General features: G+C 51.0%; 1 protein-coding gene across 1 annotated transcript; it reads left to right on the forward strand.

Moving 5' to 3' along the window:
• The first annotated feature begins 565 nt into the window (after window positions 1-565).
• ABCC10 (ATP-binding cassette, sub-family C (CFTR/MRP), member 10) lies at window positions 566-17470 on the forward strand. The gene is given in 22 exon segments (XM_008946654.1): window positions 566-726; window positions 1682-1753; window positions 1755-3015; window positions 4239-4466; window positions 4677-4833; window positions 6711-6850; window positions 7320-7399; window positions 7545-7716; window positions 8684-8782; window positions 8990-9179; window positions 9544-9621; window positions 10013-10204; window positions 10633-10768; window positions 11162-11357; window positions 12137-12480; window positions 12637-12806; window positions 13078-13238; window positions 13637-13890; window positions 14214-14359; window positions 14790-14887; window positions 15033-15145; window positions 17118-17470. Coding segments are annotated over 22 exon segments (4584 nt in total). The 3' UTR covers window positions 17254-17470.
• Window positions 17471-18628: the final 1158 nt, after the last annotated feature.

An 18628-nucleotide genomic window follows, 5' to 3' on the forward strand; every position in this document is an offset into this window, starting at 1 on the left:
CGCTGCCCTGCCCTGCCCTGCCCTGTGTGGCGTGGAGGCACTGCCAACCTTTCTGGATGGGCGCCAGCATCCTCCCCTGCGACCGGGAGGGTGCTTAATATTACACTCTGCCTTAAGGTGCACCCCCGTGGGAATGGTTTTGGAGATGAAAATATAACTGATAGATGATTAAGCAGCTCGAAATATTTTTCAGAGTGGTTGAATAGCACCAAATGCTTCCTGATGTTATTTTCAAAACTAGCCATGGGGGAAAATCAGCCTGGAAATAAGTGCAAAGTTTCAGATTCCCAGAGGGTTGAGGTCCCAGCGTGACTTAAAGGGATGAACAACATAATTTATTTTAAGCTGGTGCTTGATCATTTTGTAAAGTAGATGATAGGATCACAAGTGCGCAGTAGCAGGCCCTGGACTTCATGACCCAGGAAGTTGCTTCTAGCCTATGTACATTTCTTATCACAGTCCTCCTCAGACCTGGGGCTGTACTATTTTCATGTCGTACTTCATGCTGGTTTTTTATTTTCTACCTTAGGAGCTCTTGTCTTTCGTGTTTGATTCCCAGCAAAGGATGGAGAACATCCTGGCTGGTCTGTGTGGGACCAGCCCAGAAGATCCACTCCCTGTGTGGGTTCATGGCAGCGTTGGCCATTGCTTTAATCAGCTGGCATTAAACGTGATTCCTCATGTGATCCTTGCAGCAGTCAGTGCCTGCTTCCTTGGCACTCCAAGGTATGACAACTAACCTGTCTAGCTCTTGATTATTATGCAGGACCGGAGGTGAGGTGGAATGGCTGGAAATTAGATCTCCCTATAATGTGCCGAGTCTGTAATTAGAGAGGGGCACAGTATCATATTGCTATTATATTTGTCAACATCTATCCTAATTCAGGGTAGGGTGTACAGCTCTGGTACCTTCATTGCAGAAAGGAATCTAGAAAGAGTAAGGAGGGTAGTGAGCATAAAATTGCAGAAAATAATTCAAAAGAAGTTCAGTAAATGGGGATTGGGAAAACTGAGAGTCTTCTGGGAGGGGATATAAACCCAAGGTAGCATGGAAGATAAATACATAAGGTAATAAGTGGGCCAGAAAAAAACAAAAATTGGTTTTATGTTTACACTTTTATGTAATTTGTAAGCGTGGTAATATTCAGTGATAGTCAAAGGCCATAGATGATAATGGAATGAATGAGTGATAATGAAATATTTTGTGGGGAGTACATTATGGACTTTATATATACAGCATCACTGAAACCAACAGTGATAATATTTCTGGACAAAATATCACAAAGACAAGAGAAATGAAGGATCAAAGGTGTGACACAGAGAATTTGATTCACCAAAATTTGTGTTAAATAGGTTAAATAGGCATTTTTTTCTTTTCGATCATCAAGAATTGGAGTCAAGATTCAACCACAAAATGTCACAGCTTGCAAACAAATTTCCGTAGAGAAATGCTCTTCTTTGGTCACATCTGAATCTCTGGTATTGGTCAGATACTGGGTTATACTGACCTGATGTAGCATAGCAATGCCTACACTCTGAAGAAGTTACAAATCTAGGGAGATGAATCCAGAAGGTTAAATAAGAGTGAGCTGATAAAGGAGGGAAGAAGGGAGGAAAAAATGAGAGTACTGTCTGAGAGGTGATGGAATTTTGACTACATTTTTTTCTCTGCTCTTTCTAGATCTGGCTCCAGGGTGCCTTGCAGGCCAGCTTGGGGATGCAGAATCGCAGCCTCCTTCATACTGGCTGGGCTATCAAGAGCTGGGCCCTGTGTACCTGGAAGTGCTGGCAAATGGCACTGCCACCCTGACGTGGCTCACGCACGGCCTCGCTCTCCTCATGCTCTTCAGGTCTATTCACGGCTCTACCAAGGGCCCCGTGGCCCTGGCTGTCCTTCCTCTCTTACCCCTACCTTCCTTCATCATCACACTGCTGTGGTACTGCCAAAGCGGGACAGCTTGGTCCCTTGCCCGCCCTGCTGCTGCCTCCAGGTTTGCCATTCTCTGTCTGCAGCTGGCCTCTCTGCTTGTCTATGTGATCAGCTACCTCTTCCCCAGTGCTGGCAGGCAAGAATTCCTCTCCATCAATCGCTCCTGGCAACAAGACCAGCTCATCTCAGAGCCAGACATCCCCGTGCCTGCTCAGCAGAGAGTGGCAGAAGATGGTGAGAGCTGGCTCTCACACTTCTTTTACGTTTGGATGAACCCTCTTATGGAACGTGGCTATCAGTGGAAGCTGAACCAGCCGCAGGATGTCTATGTGCTTCCTCGCCAGCTCCAGGCTGCCAGGATCTGTGATCGGTTCTACTCCTGTTGGCAGAAGAAGGCAGCTCTGCAGCAAGTAGAGGAAGAAACAGTGTCTCTTACTAGCCCGATGGTTGCTGGAGGCGACGGGGGCAGCGGTGCCCTGGCGAGCTCGCGCAGAACCCAGGGGTCCGCGAGGCTCTTCTCAGTCCTTCACGCCGCGTTTGGGCTTCGCTTCTACTCCCTCGGACTTCTCAAGCTGGCTGGCAGCCTGCTGGATTTCTCTGGTCCTCTTCTTCTGAACATGCTGGTGAACTTCATGGAGTCACGGCAGGAGCCCCTGAGCCATGGGGTGCTCTATGCCCTGGGGCTCTTTGCCGGCTCCTTCCTGGGCGCTCTGCTGCGGAACCAGTTCAGATACCAAGTGGAGAAGGTGATGCTGATGGTGCGGGCCGCCGTCATCTCCGCCATCTACCGCAAGGCCCTGCGCGTTGGCAGCACCGGCCTCGCCCGCTTCACCCTGGGGGAAATCGTCAACTTCATGAGCACCGACACCAGTAGGTTGGTCAACTTCTGCCCCAGCTTCCACGAGGTGTGGAGTCTGCCTTTCCAGTTTGCCATTACCCTCTACCTCCTCTACCAGCAAGTGGGGGTAGCCTTTCTGGGAGGCTTGGCCATGGCGCTGCTGCTTGTGCCCATCAACAAGGTTGTAGCTAACTGCATCATGATGAACAACCGGGAGATGCTGAAACACAAGGACGTACGGGTCAAGGTGAGGGGCAGCTGGTGGCTCTCTGAGTTTATGGCTATTTTTTGTCACTAGGACATTGTCTTTTTGGCCACTTGTCATGATCCAAAGCAGAGTGATTGAATCACAGCTGTTGGGAGAAGTGCTCGAGGGAGCGCATGCACGCGCACACACTCACATGCACACACATGGTTCAAAAGTGTTTCTGGGTGATGCAGTTTCATCACCCACAAGATGGTGAACCTGTAATGCTTGTTTTGTCCCCTGGGCTAATTCAGGTTCCCTTGCAGTTTTCTTTTCTGTGTGTAGTAGTGAAGGTAGGACTCCTGCTTGCTTCCTTTAGAGATGCTTCCATCCTATCGCTCCAGTAATGCCATCAGCTTTTGGTGGCATTGCAGTCTGAACAGAGGCAGTGATCACAGATATAATGGTTTTATATTGCCCGAAGCTTGGCACCCTCAGTCATCTTTTCCACTGCTTTTTGCATATTTTCAGTGCTGTCTCTCTCCTTGCCACATGTCAAACATTGGATTCCCACCTTGTATCTTTAATGTGAGGGGACATCACTTTCACTCACCATTTCCATCATGCTTTGGGAGCCTGAGACCTACGTCAGCTCCACGTCAGAACTGAGAGAAGTTTTAAAAATACTTATTTTCCCAACAGAAGGTGAATCTCGTCGTATGGGGTATGCTGAACTTTCTCCATCTATTGGAATACTGGTTTGTTGAGTGTACAAGCACATCCCAGCTTGCTCTGCACTTGCCAACCCAAGAGCAGGCACGAGGGGATGTCATGCTGAAGGGACACCCGAGCTGCTGGGTGTCAGCCAGCCAGGCACTGGGTACTGACTGGCTGTGTCATGGCAGCACTGGGCCTGACAGCCACGTGTTATTATCTCAAGGTTCTGTCAGGCCAAAGTAAGTCAATGGCATCCAGGCTGGAGCTAGTAATTCCTCACATCCCTTCACCCGTGTTGCAGAGCCTTCAGTTGGGAGGGAGTGTAGTGCGTTGGCTTTTCCTGAGCCCGAGGTGGCTGCGGAAGCAGGTGGAATGAGTAAGAGCAAAGTTCCCAGTAGCTGCCACTTAAGTTTATGTCTTTGTTAGCAATAAACGGTTGCTGGTATCTCTAGCATGGGCCTTAGGAGGAGGTGACTGCAAACCCAGCCCCAGCCCAGATCTTAACCAGCATTTGGTGTGTGAGGCAGGCACAGGTTGCTCTATCTGCTTTTCCTCTTTGCCTGCAGCTAATGACAGAGTTCCTACGTGGCATTCGTGTCATCAAGTTTTACACCTGGGAGAAGCACTTCAGCACCAGGATAAACGCCTGCCGGGCCAAAGAGCTGCAGAAGTTACGAGCCATCAAGTACTTGGATGCTCTGTGTGTATATCTGTGGGCAGCAATGCCTGTTGTTATCTCCATTGTCATCTTCATCACCTACGTTCTGTTGGGTCACCAGCTCACTGCCACAAAGGTGAGTAGGTAGTGGCGAGACCTCCAACCTTGTCTCATGCAGAGGACAATCTACAGCGCGGCTGCAGACCTGAGGAGTCTTCTCTGGGAAATGAACCCAGCCTGTGTCTCCCCACAGCTCTTCAGGCTGTCATTGGCAGAGCTGTTTGAAGGATACAAGATGCAAGGGAGGTACTGCCTCCAACTCATGACTGTTTCCTTACCCATGCAGGTGTTCACAGCATTGGCTCTTGTCGGGTTGCTTATTCTTCCCCTCAATAACTTCCCGTGGGTGTTGAATGGAACATTGGAAGCCAAAGTTTCCCTGGATCGAATCCAGCGTTTCCTTGATCTCATGGACCAGGACCTGGAAGCTTATTATGCCCCAGGTAATGGCAAAGGATGCTGCTACTCTTGGCACTCTGGGCATTCAGAGCAGAGAACCGAGGTGTGAAGCCCAGGGGCAGTTCTGGAGGGCAGCTGCCTGTCACCCCACGATTCAAGACATTCATTGTCAGAGGCAGAGTGAAGATCCAATCTTAGACCTGGTCAACGGTTCATGACTAAGAGTTTGGAAGAGACTGGGAGTGAAAGGGGTAAAGGAGATCCTCCTATTGAGTCATGAGGTTCAGAATGGACCCGGTTGCTCTCCAGACTCCTTCAGAGTATGAGGTTAGATCCACCTCTTGTCCCAGACTTAGTCAGTGCTTTATGTCTAAGAATATAGAGGAGTGAAAGGGGTAAAGACTGCTCTCCTATTCCATCATAAGGCTCAGAATGGGCCCCCTTGCTCTCCAGACTCCTTCAGAGAATGCAGTTAAGTCAACCCCAAGCACCAGACTTGGTCAGTGGTTTATGACTAAGAAGATTTAGGTGTAGGGACTTCAGTGCGGTGCTTTAATGTAACATGATGTAACATGTATAATTCTGAGATGGAAGCAATTTAAAGTGCAACAGCGCTACTGCAGGAAGCTATGAGGTAGCAATGCTTCAGTCAGTCAATAACCAATTGTAACCAGTGCAGCGATTTAGGGAAGATTTAACAAAGCTCGCTAATCAAAAGGCAAATCACACGCAGGCACACAGCTATATACAGATACAGAGGTTAACTTATGATTAAGATGTTTCCTTTTCTGCAGATTAGAGTAAACTTGGGCATCCAGGGATCTTTAGGATTGAGTCCTAGAGACAGTGAATGCTCTCATCTCTCATCAGGGGCTTATTGCAAGCAGATCTTTATGGACAGATGGCCATCCCCTTCATCTGCCTGTTGCAAGCAGATGGTCAGAGTCAGACCTGAGGGGTGTCCCAGCTCAGGCAGAGATGCCAAATCACAGTCACTGTGATCCCAGGGAGCTCCAACAGGCCTCACTTGAGATCAGTATTCATAGCATCACAAGAAGATTGACTTTGTTCAGTATTTTTCTTCCGTGGTTGTTAATCTTGTCAGGCAAACTTGGCCTAAAATTAGGGGCCTGTGGTCTTATTTGTCGACACCTTTCCAAGGTATTCAGGAATTGCAGTTGAAGTTAGGGATTGACTCCTAGTTCCAACTCACTGAACTTGTACACAGGCTATGCAGGTGTTGAATTGTTTAAGCTTGCTGCCCCATTAGGCAAGATCAGAAGGTACCAAATTGTCCCAGCCACCTACATTTTGTAACTAAACAAAAATGCAGTGGCTGGTGCCGACTTCACAAAGTGGCTCAGGAGGAAGGGGGACAAGACTCTTAACATTCCTCTTCACCAACTGTAGGCCATTGCTTGTCCACGTGGAGCCCTGTTGTTAGTGTTCCTTTAGAAGAAGCCGCTCCCTCCTCTAGCCAGAGTTCTTCTGACACTGAAGCCATAAACAACCTTGGCTTTGTCTGGCAGAAAGGCTCAAGTGGGTGCCCCTGTGCCCCTCTCCTGAGCCGTCTCCATTCCTATTCTCTCATTCCTTGCCTTTTGCCAGCTCCCTGTCGTTCTTTTCCCTTAAACAGTAATAAAACCAGGTTATCCTTATAGTGTGTCTCTGACAGTCAGCAGGTCATCATGTATGTCTGGTTGGAGCTGGAGACAGGAGGCTTGGAGGAAGAGAGGTATAAGTTTAAGTACAAGTCAGTAGGCAAGAATCTCTATGTGTGGTTGGGTCAAGGGCATCATGGTGGGGTCCTGTCTGTGGTCTCATCCATTTGGGAACGAAGCTGATAGTATTTGTAATGGCAGGTGCCTTTTGTTTTCTGACCTCCTCATAGTAGCAATGCCGTGTTGCTTTTCTCTTGCAGATAGCCCTTCAGATACTGCCACTGCCGTGGAAATGCAATGTTCAACCTTCTCATGGGTACCATCTGAGGAGGAAAGCACCAGGCAGCAGTTATCCACAGGCACTCTGCAACTGTACATTGAGAACCTGTCAGTGAGAAAGGTGAGCAAGGACACAGGAGGTAACAGAGAAGACTGGCACTAGAGAAGCCAAAAAATGGAGCAGGAGTGGTGTGTTTTCAAGTTTTCCTGGTCTTAGGAACCATGCATCAAAATCTTTCCTTGGTCAAGAAGCACAGGACACACACCACACCTCTCAGAGCGAAAGGGTGCTGGAGGAGATCCAGGCATGGCTTACAGACAAGAGATGAACCAGCTCCCTCTGCTTTCTGCTGCTGCTGCAGGAGAGGACTGGGCAGGGAAAACAGCTGCACTCCAGAGTTAACACTTTTTGCAGGCTTGTGTCCTGCCATCCCAGAAGTCTGGTTTACTGAACAGCTGTGCCCAGCTCTGCTGACAGTCCTAGTTAAGACAGCAATCAGCTTTCTCACAGGCTACATATGGCTCAGGAGATATGGACAAGCCCCCCTGTATTAGTGCATCAGGTTGCTCCTTTTCATTTCCCTTTGCAGGGAATGCTCCTGGGGGTTGTTGGGAAGGTCGGCTCTGGCAAAAGCTCTCTGCTTGCAGCCATCACTGGAGAGCTCATTAAGTAAGTAGCCTAAAGACTTCTCCCTGCCTGGTCCCTTCTTGCTGCGGCAGGCCGGGACTATCCGGTGCCATCCCTGTTTGTAGGACATTTCGATCTGCCAGCAGTTCTTTGTTGCACTCTCCACCCACTTCTGGTGTGCTTGCAGACAAAGTGGACGAGTGTATGTTTGTGACCTGGAGCAAGGGTTCGGTCTGGCCACACAGGAGCCTTGGATACAGTTTACCACCATCCGTGAGAACATCCTTTTTGGGCGGGAATATGATGCCAGGCTGTACAAGGAGGTGGTGGAGGCCTGTGCCCTCTCGGAAGACCTGAACGTGAGTGCCTAAACTGTGAACCTGTGAACCTTGGCCAGCTTCTGCATCCAGCCTGAGCCTTGCTGCGAGCAGTTCATGTTCTTCAGGCTATAGACTGATTTTCCCATGTCCCAGTCACACAGTGTTACTCTGAATACCAATCCCAGAGCATACTGGGCCCCAAAGTTAAGGTGTGAAGTCACTTTGGTCACGTTTTGCATGGTTTCTTCTGCTGCTGAGCCAAAAGGTCTTGATCCTGGGGAAGGGATATGTTCTTGTAGAGCTGATCACTGCCAGGTTTTTCAGGCAGAACCTATCAGCAGCTGATGCTTTTTTGGATCAGAAGGAGCTTCTCTGAGATCTGGAAGGGATGAGTCTGGTCCTCCTGACAGTAAGACACATATTCTAGGTCTGAGGCTTACACCTGTATAATCTGGTAAACTTGGCTCCTCTTCTCCCAGTTTACAACCTGATGTCTGATTTTCTGAAGTACCAAGCTCTAGGAGCCCCTGTTTGCTTTGGCAGGAGCTATGAATACTCTGTAAAAGCAAGGTATTTATTGGAGAAGTAGTAGACTATGCCTGTGCTGCCAAATCAACAAGAAACTGTTTCCAGCTACTGAAACCCTGTAGCTTTTACTGCTAAACTGTTTGGATGGGCCCTGGCATGATTTTGGTGCAGGTACAGCTCTTGCTCTCCCAGAAAGTTCCCAGGTGCAATTTTGACGTTATCTCAGATCAGAAGTTGCTCTCAATGGCTAATTCAGATGTGGTCATCCTGTTATGGAGTGTAAGAGGGTTTAGTTGCATAAATGGCAAGCTTGCCAGTTGTCTGCAGAGCTGGTGTATAGACTGTTGCATTGTTTAATTTTTGGTAAGGTGTCACCCTATGGAATTACTGCCAGAGGCAGGAGAAGGACCTCAGTGTTCTGGTTTTGGGTCCCTGGAGTCTCCTGTCCACTCTAAATTGATTTTTTTTAATATTTCAGATTTTTCCAGCAGGTGACCAGACAGAGGTGGGTGAAAATGGTGTGATGCTCAGTGGGGGACAGAAGGCTCGAATAGCACTTGCCAGAGCTGTTTACCAGGTAAATAGCAAAGGAGTCATGCTGTGGCAGACTGTGCCCGGTGCCAAGTCAGATGGAAAGAAACTGGAAGCACCCAGCTGCACAGTGTGCTGTGGCAGCATGTCTTAAACCACATTGTGCTGGCCTAAAGGTGCTGTTGGTGTGCCACACAGAGGCACTTGCACTTTTTGCCAGCATCTGTGTCCTTGTCTTTTGTTTACCTCTCAGGAGAAAGAGCTTTATCTCCTTGATGATCCCCTGGCTGCTGTTGATGCAGACGTGGCCAACCACCTTATGCAGAAATGCATTCTTGGAGTTCTCAAACACAAGACCAGGATCCTTTGCACTCACAGGACGGAGTTTTTGGAGAAGGCTGATGCCTTGTTGTTGATAGACAACGGCAGGATAGTTAAGACAGGTACACTGGCTGTCTTCTCAGGCATTAATTTGTGCCTGTGCGCCAGCCTTGGAATGGCTTGAACAAAGTTGGATGTAAGGGAATAGTATCAACTAGTGGGGAACCCAATGATAAAGAGCTTGAGGGCAGAGATAGGGTGGAAGGGAATGTGCAGATGCACAGGTAAAACAGGACAGCCCTAGAGGTGGGGAGCTGATAAGGCAGAAGGCTATAGCAGGTTGTGTGGGGAAGGGTGCAGGTGCTGTGAGAGAAAACAGGGAGTGTTCTGAGACAACAAAAGTGGGCCATTCTGTAGCAAGAGGCAGTGAGTAGCTGGCATCTGTTCCCTACAGACTCTGAAGCATTTGCATGTCTCTCTTTGCAGGCACACCAGCTGATATCCTGCCACTCGTGGAAGCTTTCCCCAAGTTCAAGGATATGGACAGGAGGCAGAAGAAGAAAGGTCTGTACCTGGCAGGCTTGAGGGTGGCTGGGGCAGCACAGCTCAGCTGACCACCCAGACAGGACCTGTACCTGATAGCTGCTGGCCTTAGGACAGAGCTCCCACCACCTTGCTCTGCTGTGGCAGTGCCCATCTGTGGGTAGCACGTGCATAGCAGGAGAGGAGGCCCGTGTATCATTTGGGTGTTGGTCTGGAGCAGTATTTGAATCCATTGTTCCACTTGTGGTCCAGCTTTGGATAAAGGTCTGCCAGGATTGGTGCACCTGTCTCTAAAGATGAGAAAGGAGGGAAGAAAAGTCTTTCTCATAGGTTAGACTTCTCTCACAGCAAGGAGCAGCTGCATGGGGAACTCAGGTCACACTGACCTTTGCTTTTGCCTCCATTCCCACAGCCCCTGATGAACAGGGCCGAGAAGAGGCTATAGAGACAGAGGCAGAAGAATCAACCCAAAACAATCACCTCACCCACAAGGAGGAAGATAAGAAGGAAGGGGCAGTGGCTTTTCAGGTGTACAAGGCATATTGGCTGGCAGTGGGCAGCTGCTTGGCATCATCCATTCTGTTCTCTCTGCTCCTGATGCAAGGTGAGGCAGTGGCCCAGCAACATATCTCTTTTTAGACATCCCTCTCCTCTTTATCCCTGGAAGCATCGAGGCCAGAGGAGAAAAGAGGCCAGGCGTTTAACCACTCTCCCTTCAGCATGAAGACCCCTTGTCTTTTCCCCAGACTAAAGTAGCACGACTGGGAGGGAGCACATGCAGGAACGGGATCTGGCCTCTCGCTGCTGCAGTTGCATGTCTGCTCCTCTAGTAGTGCCCTGTCGCTGATGCAGCTCAAGGGTGTTCCTTTGCTCCTGCTCTACTGCTAACAGTGGAGAAAGAAGGCAGAAGACTATACTGGGCAATGATGCAATAACAAAAGTTGTCCAGCAGGTTCCCTTCCAGTTTTTCTGCTTCCTATTTGCCGATTCGAAGGTTGGATCCCTCTTTATGCAGTCCGTCTTTCTCTGTAGCATCCAGAAATGTCTCAGATTGGTGGCTGTCACACTGGATCTCCAGCATATCCCAGACAGCAAATACCTCTGTAATGGTCTCCTCGGTTTCCCTGCCTTCCCCAGAGCTGCTTCTCTTCTCCACTGCTGGACTTGTGTAAGTGAATCTGGTGAGGCAATGCTGAAGGAAGCTGGAAACACTCCTGTTCTGTCTTTAAGTGCATTTCCTGTGAAGATCCTTGTTGAAAGCAGGGATAAACAGGCCACCTCACTGCAGGGGACCTGTTTGGCTGCTTTGACAAAGAAAGAGAATTTAAATCCCTGAACTGATGAGGTGCCCAAAGGGCTTCTGCCTGGGGCTTATGGAAAACCCCTAGCTGCATAGTATTTAGTCCCAGCATGCCAAAGTGGTGCTTTCTCTCACAGGAGTATCAGGTGGAAGTCTTTTGGTTTCTCCTTGTGGTTGCTTCTGGGTTCTCATACCCAGTCTGTGAGTTTAGTGGCATAGAGACCTTGGCAGATCCATAATCTTCCTCCTCCCGTGTTCCAGCTCCCCCGTTCAGACTCTGGACACCACCTCAGTCCCTTCCAATGGCTCACTGGACGTGAATTTCTACGTGATGGTTTATGGGAGCCTCGCAGGGGCCAACTCCCTCTTCACCATTCTCCGGGCCTTCCTCTTCGCTTACGGCGCTATCCACGCGGCCACTGTCGTTCACAGCCGGCTGCTCCAGAGGGCTCTAAAGGTAACGGGCAGGAAGGCCAGGGCAGGCTGGGGCTCCTGCGAGTCCCTCTGTCTTGACATTCTTCTCGTAGCTGGGAGTAGGGTTTGGGAAGTGGATTAGGGTACCTGCTTGTATTAGCTGGTGGTCTTCCCATAGACATATCCAGAAAGAGTTGCACCACAGCCAGGACAACGAGCTGGGTTTCAAAATGTGTCCTGTAAGGCTTATTCCATTCCACAGAGGAGTGTTTTATGGCTGCCACCTGCATCCATTCATTAGGCTTAGGTATGCAGCCAAGATGAGGGCAAATTGAATCACAGTGTCTTTTGCAGGATCATGAGCTCAGATCCAGATGAGATTGGAAGGAGTCATTAAGCAAGATTTAGGGCTGATGCTGGCATGTGCCAGTTAACGTTCTTTAGGATTTGGGCTTCCTTGGGTCCTCAGAGTTAGGATTAGAGGATTGGAAAATAGGATTAGAGGCTAGGGTTACAGGATTGTTTTATTGGCTACTGTTGGGCCAGTATGGGGTCCGAGTGACTGCTGTCTTCATAGCTGTCTGCCACTCCCCATGGAAGGGCTCCTTCATTTTACCATGGGAACAGCATGAGTTGTTTGGCTGCGAGTGGGTGCTCACTTTGGATTCTGGCATTTCATCTCCAGCTGAGGAAAGGAAGGGGGCTGTGGTGGCCATCCTTTTGTGGCCTTATCTGCTCCCCTTGGTGCTGCCCTCCTGGGCACTGTTCTGTGGCTAGGTCTCCCTGCAGCTGACTGGCTCTTTCTGGTTGCCTTGTTGCCAGGCCACAGTCACCTTCTTTGACACCACACCAGCAGGCCGGATCCTGACCCGCTTCTCCTCAGACCTTTACTGTGTGGATGACAGCCTGCCATTTGTCCTCAACATTTTCCTGGCCAACATATATGGGCTCTTGGGCATGCTGGTGATGATCACCTATGGCCTCCCTTGGATTGGTCTGGTCTTACTCCCTCTGGGTGCCCTTTACTTCTCCATCCAGCGCTATTACCGGCGCACATCCCGGGAGCTCAAGCGCCTCTACAGTGTGACCCTGTCTCCCATTTACACTCACTTCTCAGAGACCCTCTCGGGACTGAGCAGCATCAGAGCCATGCGGGCAACGCAGCGGTGAGTGGAAAGAAAGCACCCGAGAGCCAGAGCTTTGGCTTGATAGACCAGGGCCTTCTTGGTCTGGGGCTGGTTATAGGGTGGCAGGAACGCCCCTGGTCTGGAGCAGCAGGAGTGGAGACTGAGTGGGGTGAACCTCTGTTGTGCACCTGCCAGGTTTGAGCTGGAGAACCGGCTGCGCCTGGAGCAGAACCAGCGGTGCCTTTTTGCCAGCAACACGGCCATGCAGTGGCTGGACATCCGCTTGCAGATGATTGGGGTCGCTGTGGTTACTGCTATTGCAGGAATTGCCATCGTCCAGCACCAGAAGCAACTGGGAAATCCAGGTAGGCTGCCACTGATTGTTCTATGCCCACCCCTAGGCTGTGGCTTTGGGGTTTCTCCTCTCCTAGCTCAGAGCTGCACATCTGTTCCTGCTATCTGTTCCTCTACAAGTCAACCACAGTGTAGTGCTTCAGCTTCTGTCCCTCCTCCTCTGCGTCCCCGTCTTTGAGTGGAACCCCAGACTGCAGTGCTGGTTTCTCCCTTGTTCCTTTGTCCAAGATGCCAGATCCTTCCCTGCCAGTAATGTTCTCGCTTATGCTTTTGTCTTCGCAGGACTTGTGGGCCTGGCACTTTCATATGCCCTGTCTGTCACAAACCTGCTCTCAGGCCTTATTTCCAGCTTCACTATGACAGAGACCATGATGGTAAGTGTGGAGCGGACAGAAGAATACACCACAGACATCCCCACAGAGCCCCAGGATAAACTGGTCCAGGTAAGAGCTCAAATCTCTTCTCAGGGACTGGCCTGCCTTCTGACTTTTTGCCCTGCACTTGCCTCCTGGGAAGATCACAGGGTTCCAGTGAATGGATGGAGGGCCCTCATCCACATAAACCGCCTTGATCACTCATCCTTTACCAGTACATCCCTGGGGGCTGTGAATCTGTCAGGAGCTGTTGAAGGCTGGAGTGATGGGAACGGGTGGGAGAGCAGAACGGGTGCTAGGTCCAAGCTGTGAGAGAAGAAGCTAGGAGGGGGCTGGAGTTGGAGCTGGGCTGTTCATTGGGTCTGCTCAGGAGCCAAGCAACCATCCGAAGGGATGGATGGGGAGGTGAGGCTGAAGACAACAGCAGGTCACGGTCATACCCTGTCTCACCCAGGTATTCCTCTTAGGTTGCTCCTGACTGGCCAAGCCAGGGCCTTGTGGAGTTCCAGGAAGTGGTCCTGGCCTATCGAGAAGGCTTGCCTAATGCACTTGATGGTGTGAGCTTCTCCATTTGCCCTGGAGAGAAGGTGGGGATCGTGGGCCGCACAGGATCTGGAAAATCCACCCTCTTCTTGGCCCTTTTCCGCATGCTGGAGCTGAAATCAGGCCGGATTCTCCTGGATGGTGTTGACAGCCAGATGGTGGGCTTGGAGGAGCTGAGGTATGGAGGGCTGAACAGAGTGGAGGGTAGCTGGTGGGGCCTGTAGGCTGAGCTCTCAATGGTTGCATTCCAAAGGGAAGAATGAGGAGGAAAGGACTTGCTGCCGTGTCACCATCTTGTCTGATTGTGTCAGCTTCTTATGAGCTTCTCTGCTGTTTCTGAACATCTGTGCTAGGGAAATAAGGCTGAATATGTGACCCATGTCTCCATTCCTCTAAGACATGCAGGAAGTCAAGATACCCCACCCCAGGAATTAAAAATAACAGGCCTTTGCTTTTCAGCAGAACCCACCCCATGAGCCCTCAGCTCTCATTTGCTTGCAGATCTAGGCTGGCCATCATCCCCCAGGATCCGTTTTTGTTTAGTGGCTCAGTCAGAGAGAACCTGGACCCTGAGGGAAAACGGACAGATGCTGAGCTCCACAAGGTGCTAGAGCAATGCCACCTGCAGGATGCTGTTACTCAGATGGGTGAGTCTGAACCCAGTGAGAAGCAGCTGGTAAGCCCTGGTACTGGGCGAGAGGAGAAGACCTCAGCTCAGTCAGGGCGCTGAGGAATAGGACCCAGTTGGGAACAGGTCAGTGGGGCCCGGTGGCATTCCCTGAGATTTAGTGGCAAGGGACTGGCAGGTGATTGTGTGGCAGGATCTTGCTGATGAGACCAGGTCCCAGTGGATGTTAGAGCAGAGCCTGAGAGATAAGCCAGCCCCTAGTTCTAGGGCAGTGTGGCATCTCTGTGCCAGATGGTGCTTGTGTCCAAGCATAAAGGCTCCAGTTCCCAAGGCCTGGGCCTGAGCAGGATTGAGATTTTGAGTACCACTGGGAAACCCCCAGACCCAGGGAGCCACTTGGAGCCCTGTGCAGAGCCTGGTGGGGTGACTGCTGAGCTTGATTCCTGCAGGTGGATTGGACAGCAAGCTTGGAGAGAGTGGAAAGAGCCTGTCCCTGGGACAGAGGCAGCTGGTGTGTCTGGCAAGAGCCCTCCTGACACAGGCCAAGGTGAGTGCCTTGCCTCCACCAGAGTGAGGGGAGACCCCAGAGCTGGTATGATGGGAACAGATGGCCTGTGCTACCTTCTTGGGCTGTCTGTAGGCAGGGATTGAGGTCTCCTCCATGGTGCTTTGGTGCTCTGTGTCCCTGGCAGGTGCTGTGTATCGATGAGGCCACAGCCAGTGTGGATCAGAAGACAGACCAGCTGCTGCAGCAGACCATCCGCCAGCGCTTCGCTGACAAAACTGTTTTGACAATTGCTCACAGGTATGGAGGAAGCAGCACCACTGTGCCTAAATTCATCCTGAAGCTCACACAGAGTGGTGGCTGCACTGGCACACCTGGGCCTTGAGCTGACCAGGGAAGTCTCTGTGATGAGGCTTTTCAAGTGCAAAAGGCAGGACCATGCCAGCTTGCCTTCTTTGCTTTATTAGCCCATGGGTGCTGGAAACAACTGGATGTGAAAGTGTTGTACCCAGAAACCAGGGGGCAGCAAGGGGCAAAACGCCACATCGTGTGGCAGATGGCTCTGCCTGGACACCACCTCCCGGGACCGGGGGAGTGAGTAGGACCTTGTGGTTCTGCCAAATTAGGGCAAAGAGCAATGGAGAGCTATCCTACAGAAAGGAGCAGCGTGGAGACCAGGGAGGAGCAGGTGTCTTGGCTCAGTAGAGGGCACTGCAGGACAGCCAGCACCAAGGGCTGCGGCCAGCTCCTGGCCAGCGGACACAACGCTGGGGAGTCCCAAAACCCGGGACCGGCAAGCTAGACACTGCCCAGGCAGGACGGGGCAGCTGTGCTTGCCCCACGGCTGGGAGATCTAGCGTAGGAGTAGGGGCAGCGGAGGGCTGCGGGTGGAGGGAGGAGGACAAAACATGAATACCGTGGATGCTGAGAAGGGACCAGCGAGCGTTAGGCCGTGTTCCTGCTCTTGCCAGGTGGAGGAGAATTTGGAAGAGAGTTACACAGTTGTTTGGAGGGTGTTTTCAAAACACCAAGGTTACCACAAAAATAAAAATCAAATGAGCAGGTGGCCGGGGCTGCACAGAAGTGGGAGTGATGGATGACAGGCAGAGTGGGCTGGGCCTGGCAAGTGAATTGAGTGGGTCTTGTTAAATATGTCAGATAGGAGGGAGGCAGGAGGGGTGTGAAAGGAATGTGGTTCCTATGCTAGGGATATTATGCGTAAATAGAGCAGAAAGGTAAGGGCACTGTGGGCTGAGGTGTGTGTGTGGTTTGCGTGGGATAAGGCCACCTCTGATGGAGGAGTAATTAGAAAGGAGAACCAGCAGAGAAAGGAGTGGCAGAAGGCAGGGCAGCAAGACAGGGCTGAAGATGACTCCAGTGCCTCTTCCACTAGGATGGAGGGAGATAGGGATGAGCAGGAAGGAGAGGTGGTGTTTGGGTTCTTTTATACCCACGGTTCTTCCATGCCATTCAGTTCTGTGTGAACCATTAACTGGATGGGTGAAATCTAGGATGGGAAGTGACTCAGTACTTGTCCCTTACCCCTCCAGATCTCTTCCAGTGCTGCAGCCTGGCACTCGTTTGGGAATGAATGAGCAACCAGAGTCCTGAACTCCATAATGCTTTTTAACTGCTTGAATCCTGTGCAGTGTCTTCCCTGTGACTTGAAGCTTTGCAGGGCTGTAGTTTCGCACTGAACTGCCTTCCCTGCCTAGGGCCAGAGGTTGCTGCCCTGCTAGCAGCCTGGGCAGAACTGGGCACGTAGGTGTGCTGCAGCTGCTGTGGTGGTCCGTCTGGCAACGACAAATCCACTGGTGGTGGCAGCATAAGTAAATAATCCAGATTGCTGGGGAATGGCAGCTGATGCACGAGTCCATTTCTGCTGCCCTCAGGAGGTGGCAGGTGAGGAAATGTAGGGACAAACAGAAGGGACTCAGTAATCTCTCCTATGGGAGCAGGCATCATTCTGCAACTCCAGAATCAGTGTGTGCCCTGAGCTCTCCCTTCCTCCACAATTTCCCTCTCTTCTCCTTGTGCCCTGCCAGGAGACTGGAAGATGTCCCTGTGCTCTCCTAAGAGGTGCTGTGTTTCAGTGTGTGCAGAGGCTCTCTGGGGAGCTGCACTGCAGCGTGTCCCTGAGCGCACAGGGAGACGCTCCACAGATCCTGATGTTGGGCATGTCTTGGGCCACCCCTGGACAGCAAGAGAAGCAGTATCTAGAGTTTCTCCTCAGATGCACCAACGTATGTCCTGGCATTTGCTGTTTCCACAGGCTGAACACCATCTTGGACTCAGACCGTGTGCTGGTGATGCAGGCTGGGAGAGTGGCAGAGCTGGATTCACCCGCTCGCCTGAGCGAGAAGGACGGGTCCTTGTTCCAGCACCTCCTGCACAGCGGGCAGCAGTGACCTCCCTCCTCAGAAGAGCCCAGGCAGCCCTCTGGGCTCTGTGCCTGGACCTCCTCTCACCTCAGCCACCAGCCCTGTCCCTGCAGGTCCAGGAACTGCTGAGGTGAGGGAAGGGGTTACTTCTGCCTGCAGACAGCAACTGTGTGTCCTCAAGAGACTCCTGGAGCATGCCACTGCAACCTTTCCTTTAGCAGGAAGATGAGACCTGGTGTTCAGGGCTGTGCAAGCCTGGCTGAGAGGATACTGCTCCCCTCTGAGATTTCAAAGGGGTTTTCTGCTCACTGAAGAATCAGTGACTCCTAGTCTGAGACTTAGTCTCATATGTGCAATTTAAAATAAAGTAGAAACATCCTTGTGAAGCTGTTATTCAAGTCCCTGTCTCCTTTTCACCTCAGACACAGACTTCCTTGTGAGATAGAGGTATAGTGCCCTTTCCACAGAAAGACAACCTACTTGTTCCCTACTAGTTTCAGAGGGCATTGACCTTTCCAAGCCCAGAAGGCTGCACCCATGGACCTTGCTGCTCTTCAGTTTACAGTAGAGAAGGCCTTCCACTGAAGGGCCTGAATGTGAATTATATTAAAGGCTTCTGCAGCTTGTTTATTTCAAGACCACTTTTCCAAGGGAAACTCCGTATCCCCCCTGCTCTGCTTCCAGCTGCACAGGCTCACAGCTGCTTTCAGTTTCAGGGTCAGATTGCTCTTCCCATCGACACCCTTCGACTCAGTCTTGGGTTTTCCTCTTTCTCACTCTAAGGCAACACCTAGCAGGTACACACCTTTGCTACGCTGTCGTGAGGTGGGTCCTGTTCCTTCCCCTGAGGTTGTGGGAGTCATCTCCACCCCTGCAGCCAGAGCAGGGGGCAGGACAACTCCTGTGCCACAATCTGGGTTTGCATTCTTGAGGGATGTGATGGAAGGCACTCAGAAGTAGCTGAGCAACCTGATGTAATTGCATCTGCTGAGAGCAGGAGGTTGTTTTCCAGAGGTCCCTTGCAACGTAAATTATTTTATGATTCTCTGATACACTGTTTCTGGGCTTGTATTTGTTTATTTGACAAAGGTACATCATCCATCCATATATTAAAAAAATAATCTTTCTGATGAAGCCCCAGTCTCCTCTCCCAGATCTCCCTCTTGGCTGAGTGCTAATTCCTCTGCCTGCCCTCTTCACATCGTGGGAACCCAGCTCTGCAACCCTACGGGCCAGTAGTAGGGTTTGGGTTGTTGGGGTTTTTACCCCACTGCCTAGTCCTCCGTGCCCATGAGGAGGCACAGAAGCCCCTAGCCCTGTCAGAGGGAGGCTGATTGCTGCACACCAGCTCAGCACAGGCAGGAGCAGACCTAACAGAAAGGTGAAGTGACCCAGTCACCTA

This window comes from Merops nubicus, unplaced genomic scaffold (genome assembly GCF_000691845.1).
Source record: "Merops nubicus isolate BGI_N331 unplaced genomic scaffold, ASM69184v1 scaffold43918, whole genome shotgun sequence".
Lineage (NCBI taxonomy): Eukaryota > Metazoa > Chordata > Aves > Coraciiformes > Meropidae > Merops > Merops nubicus.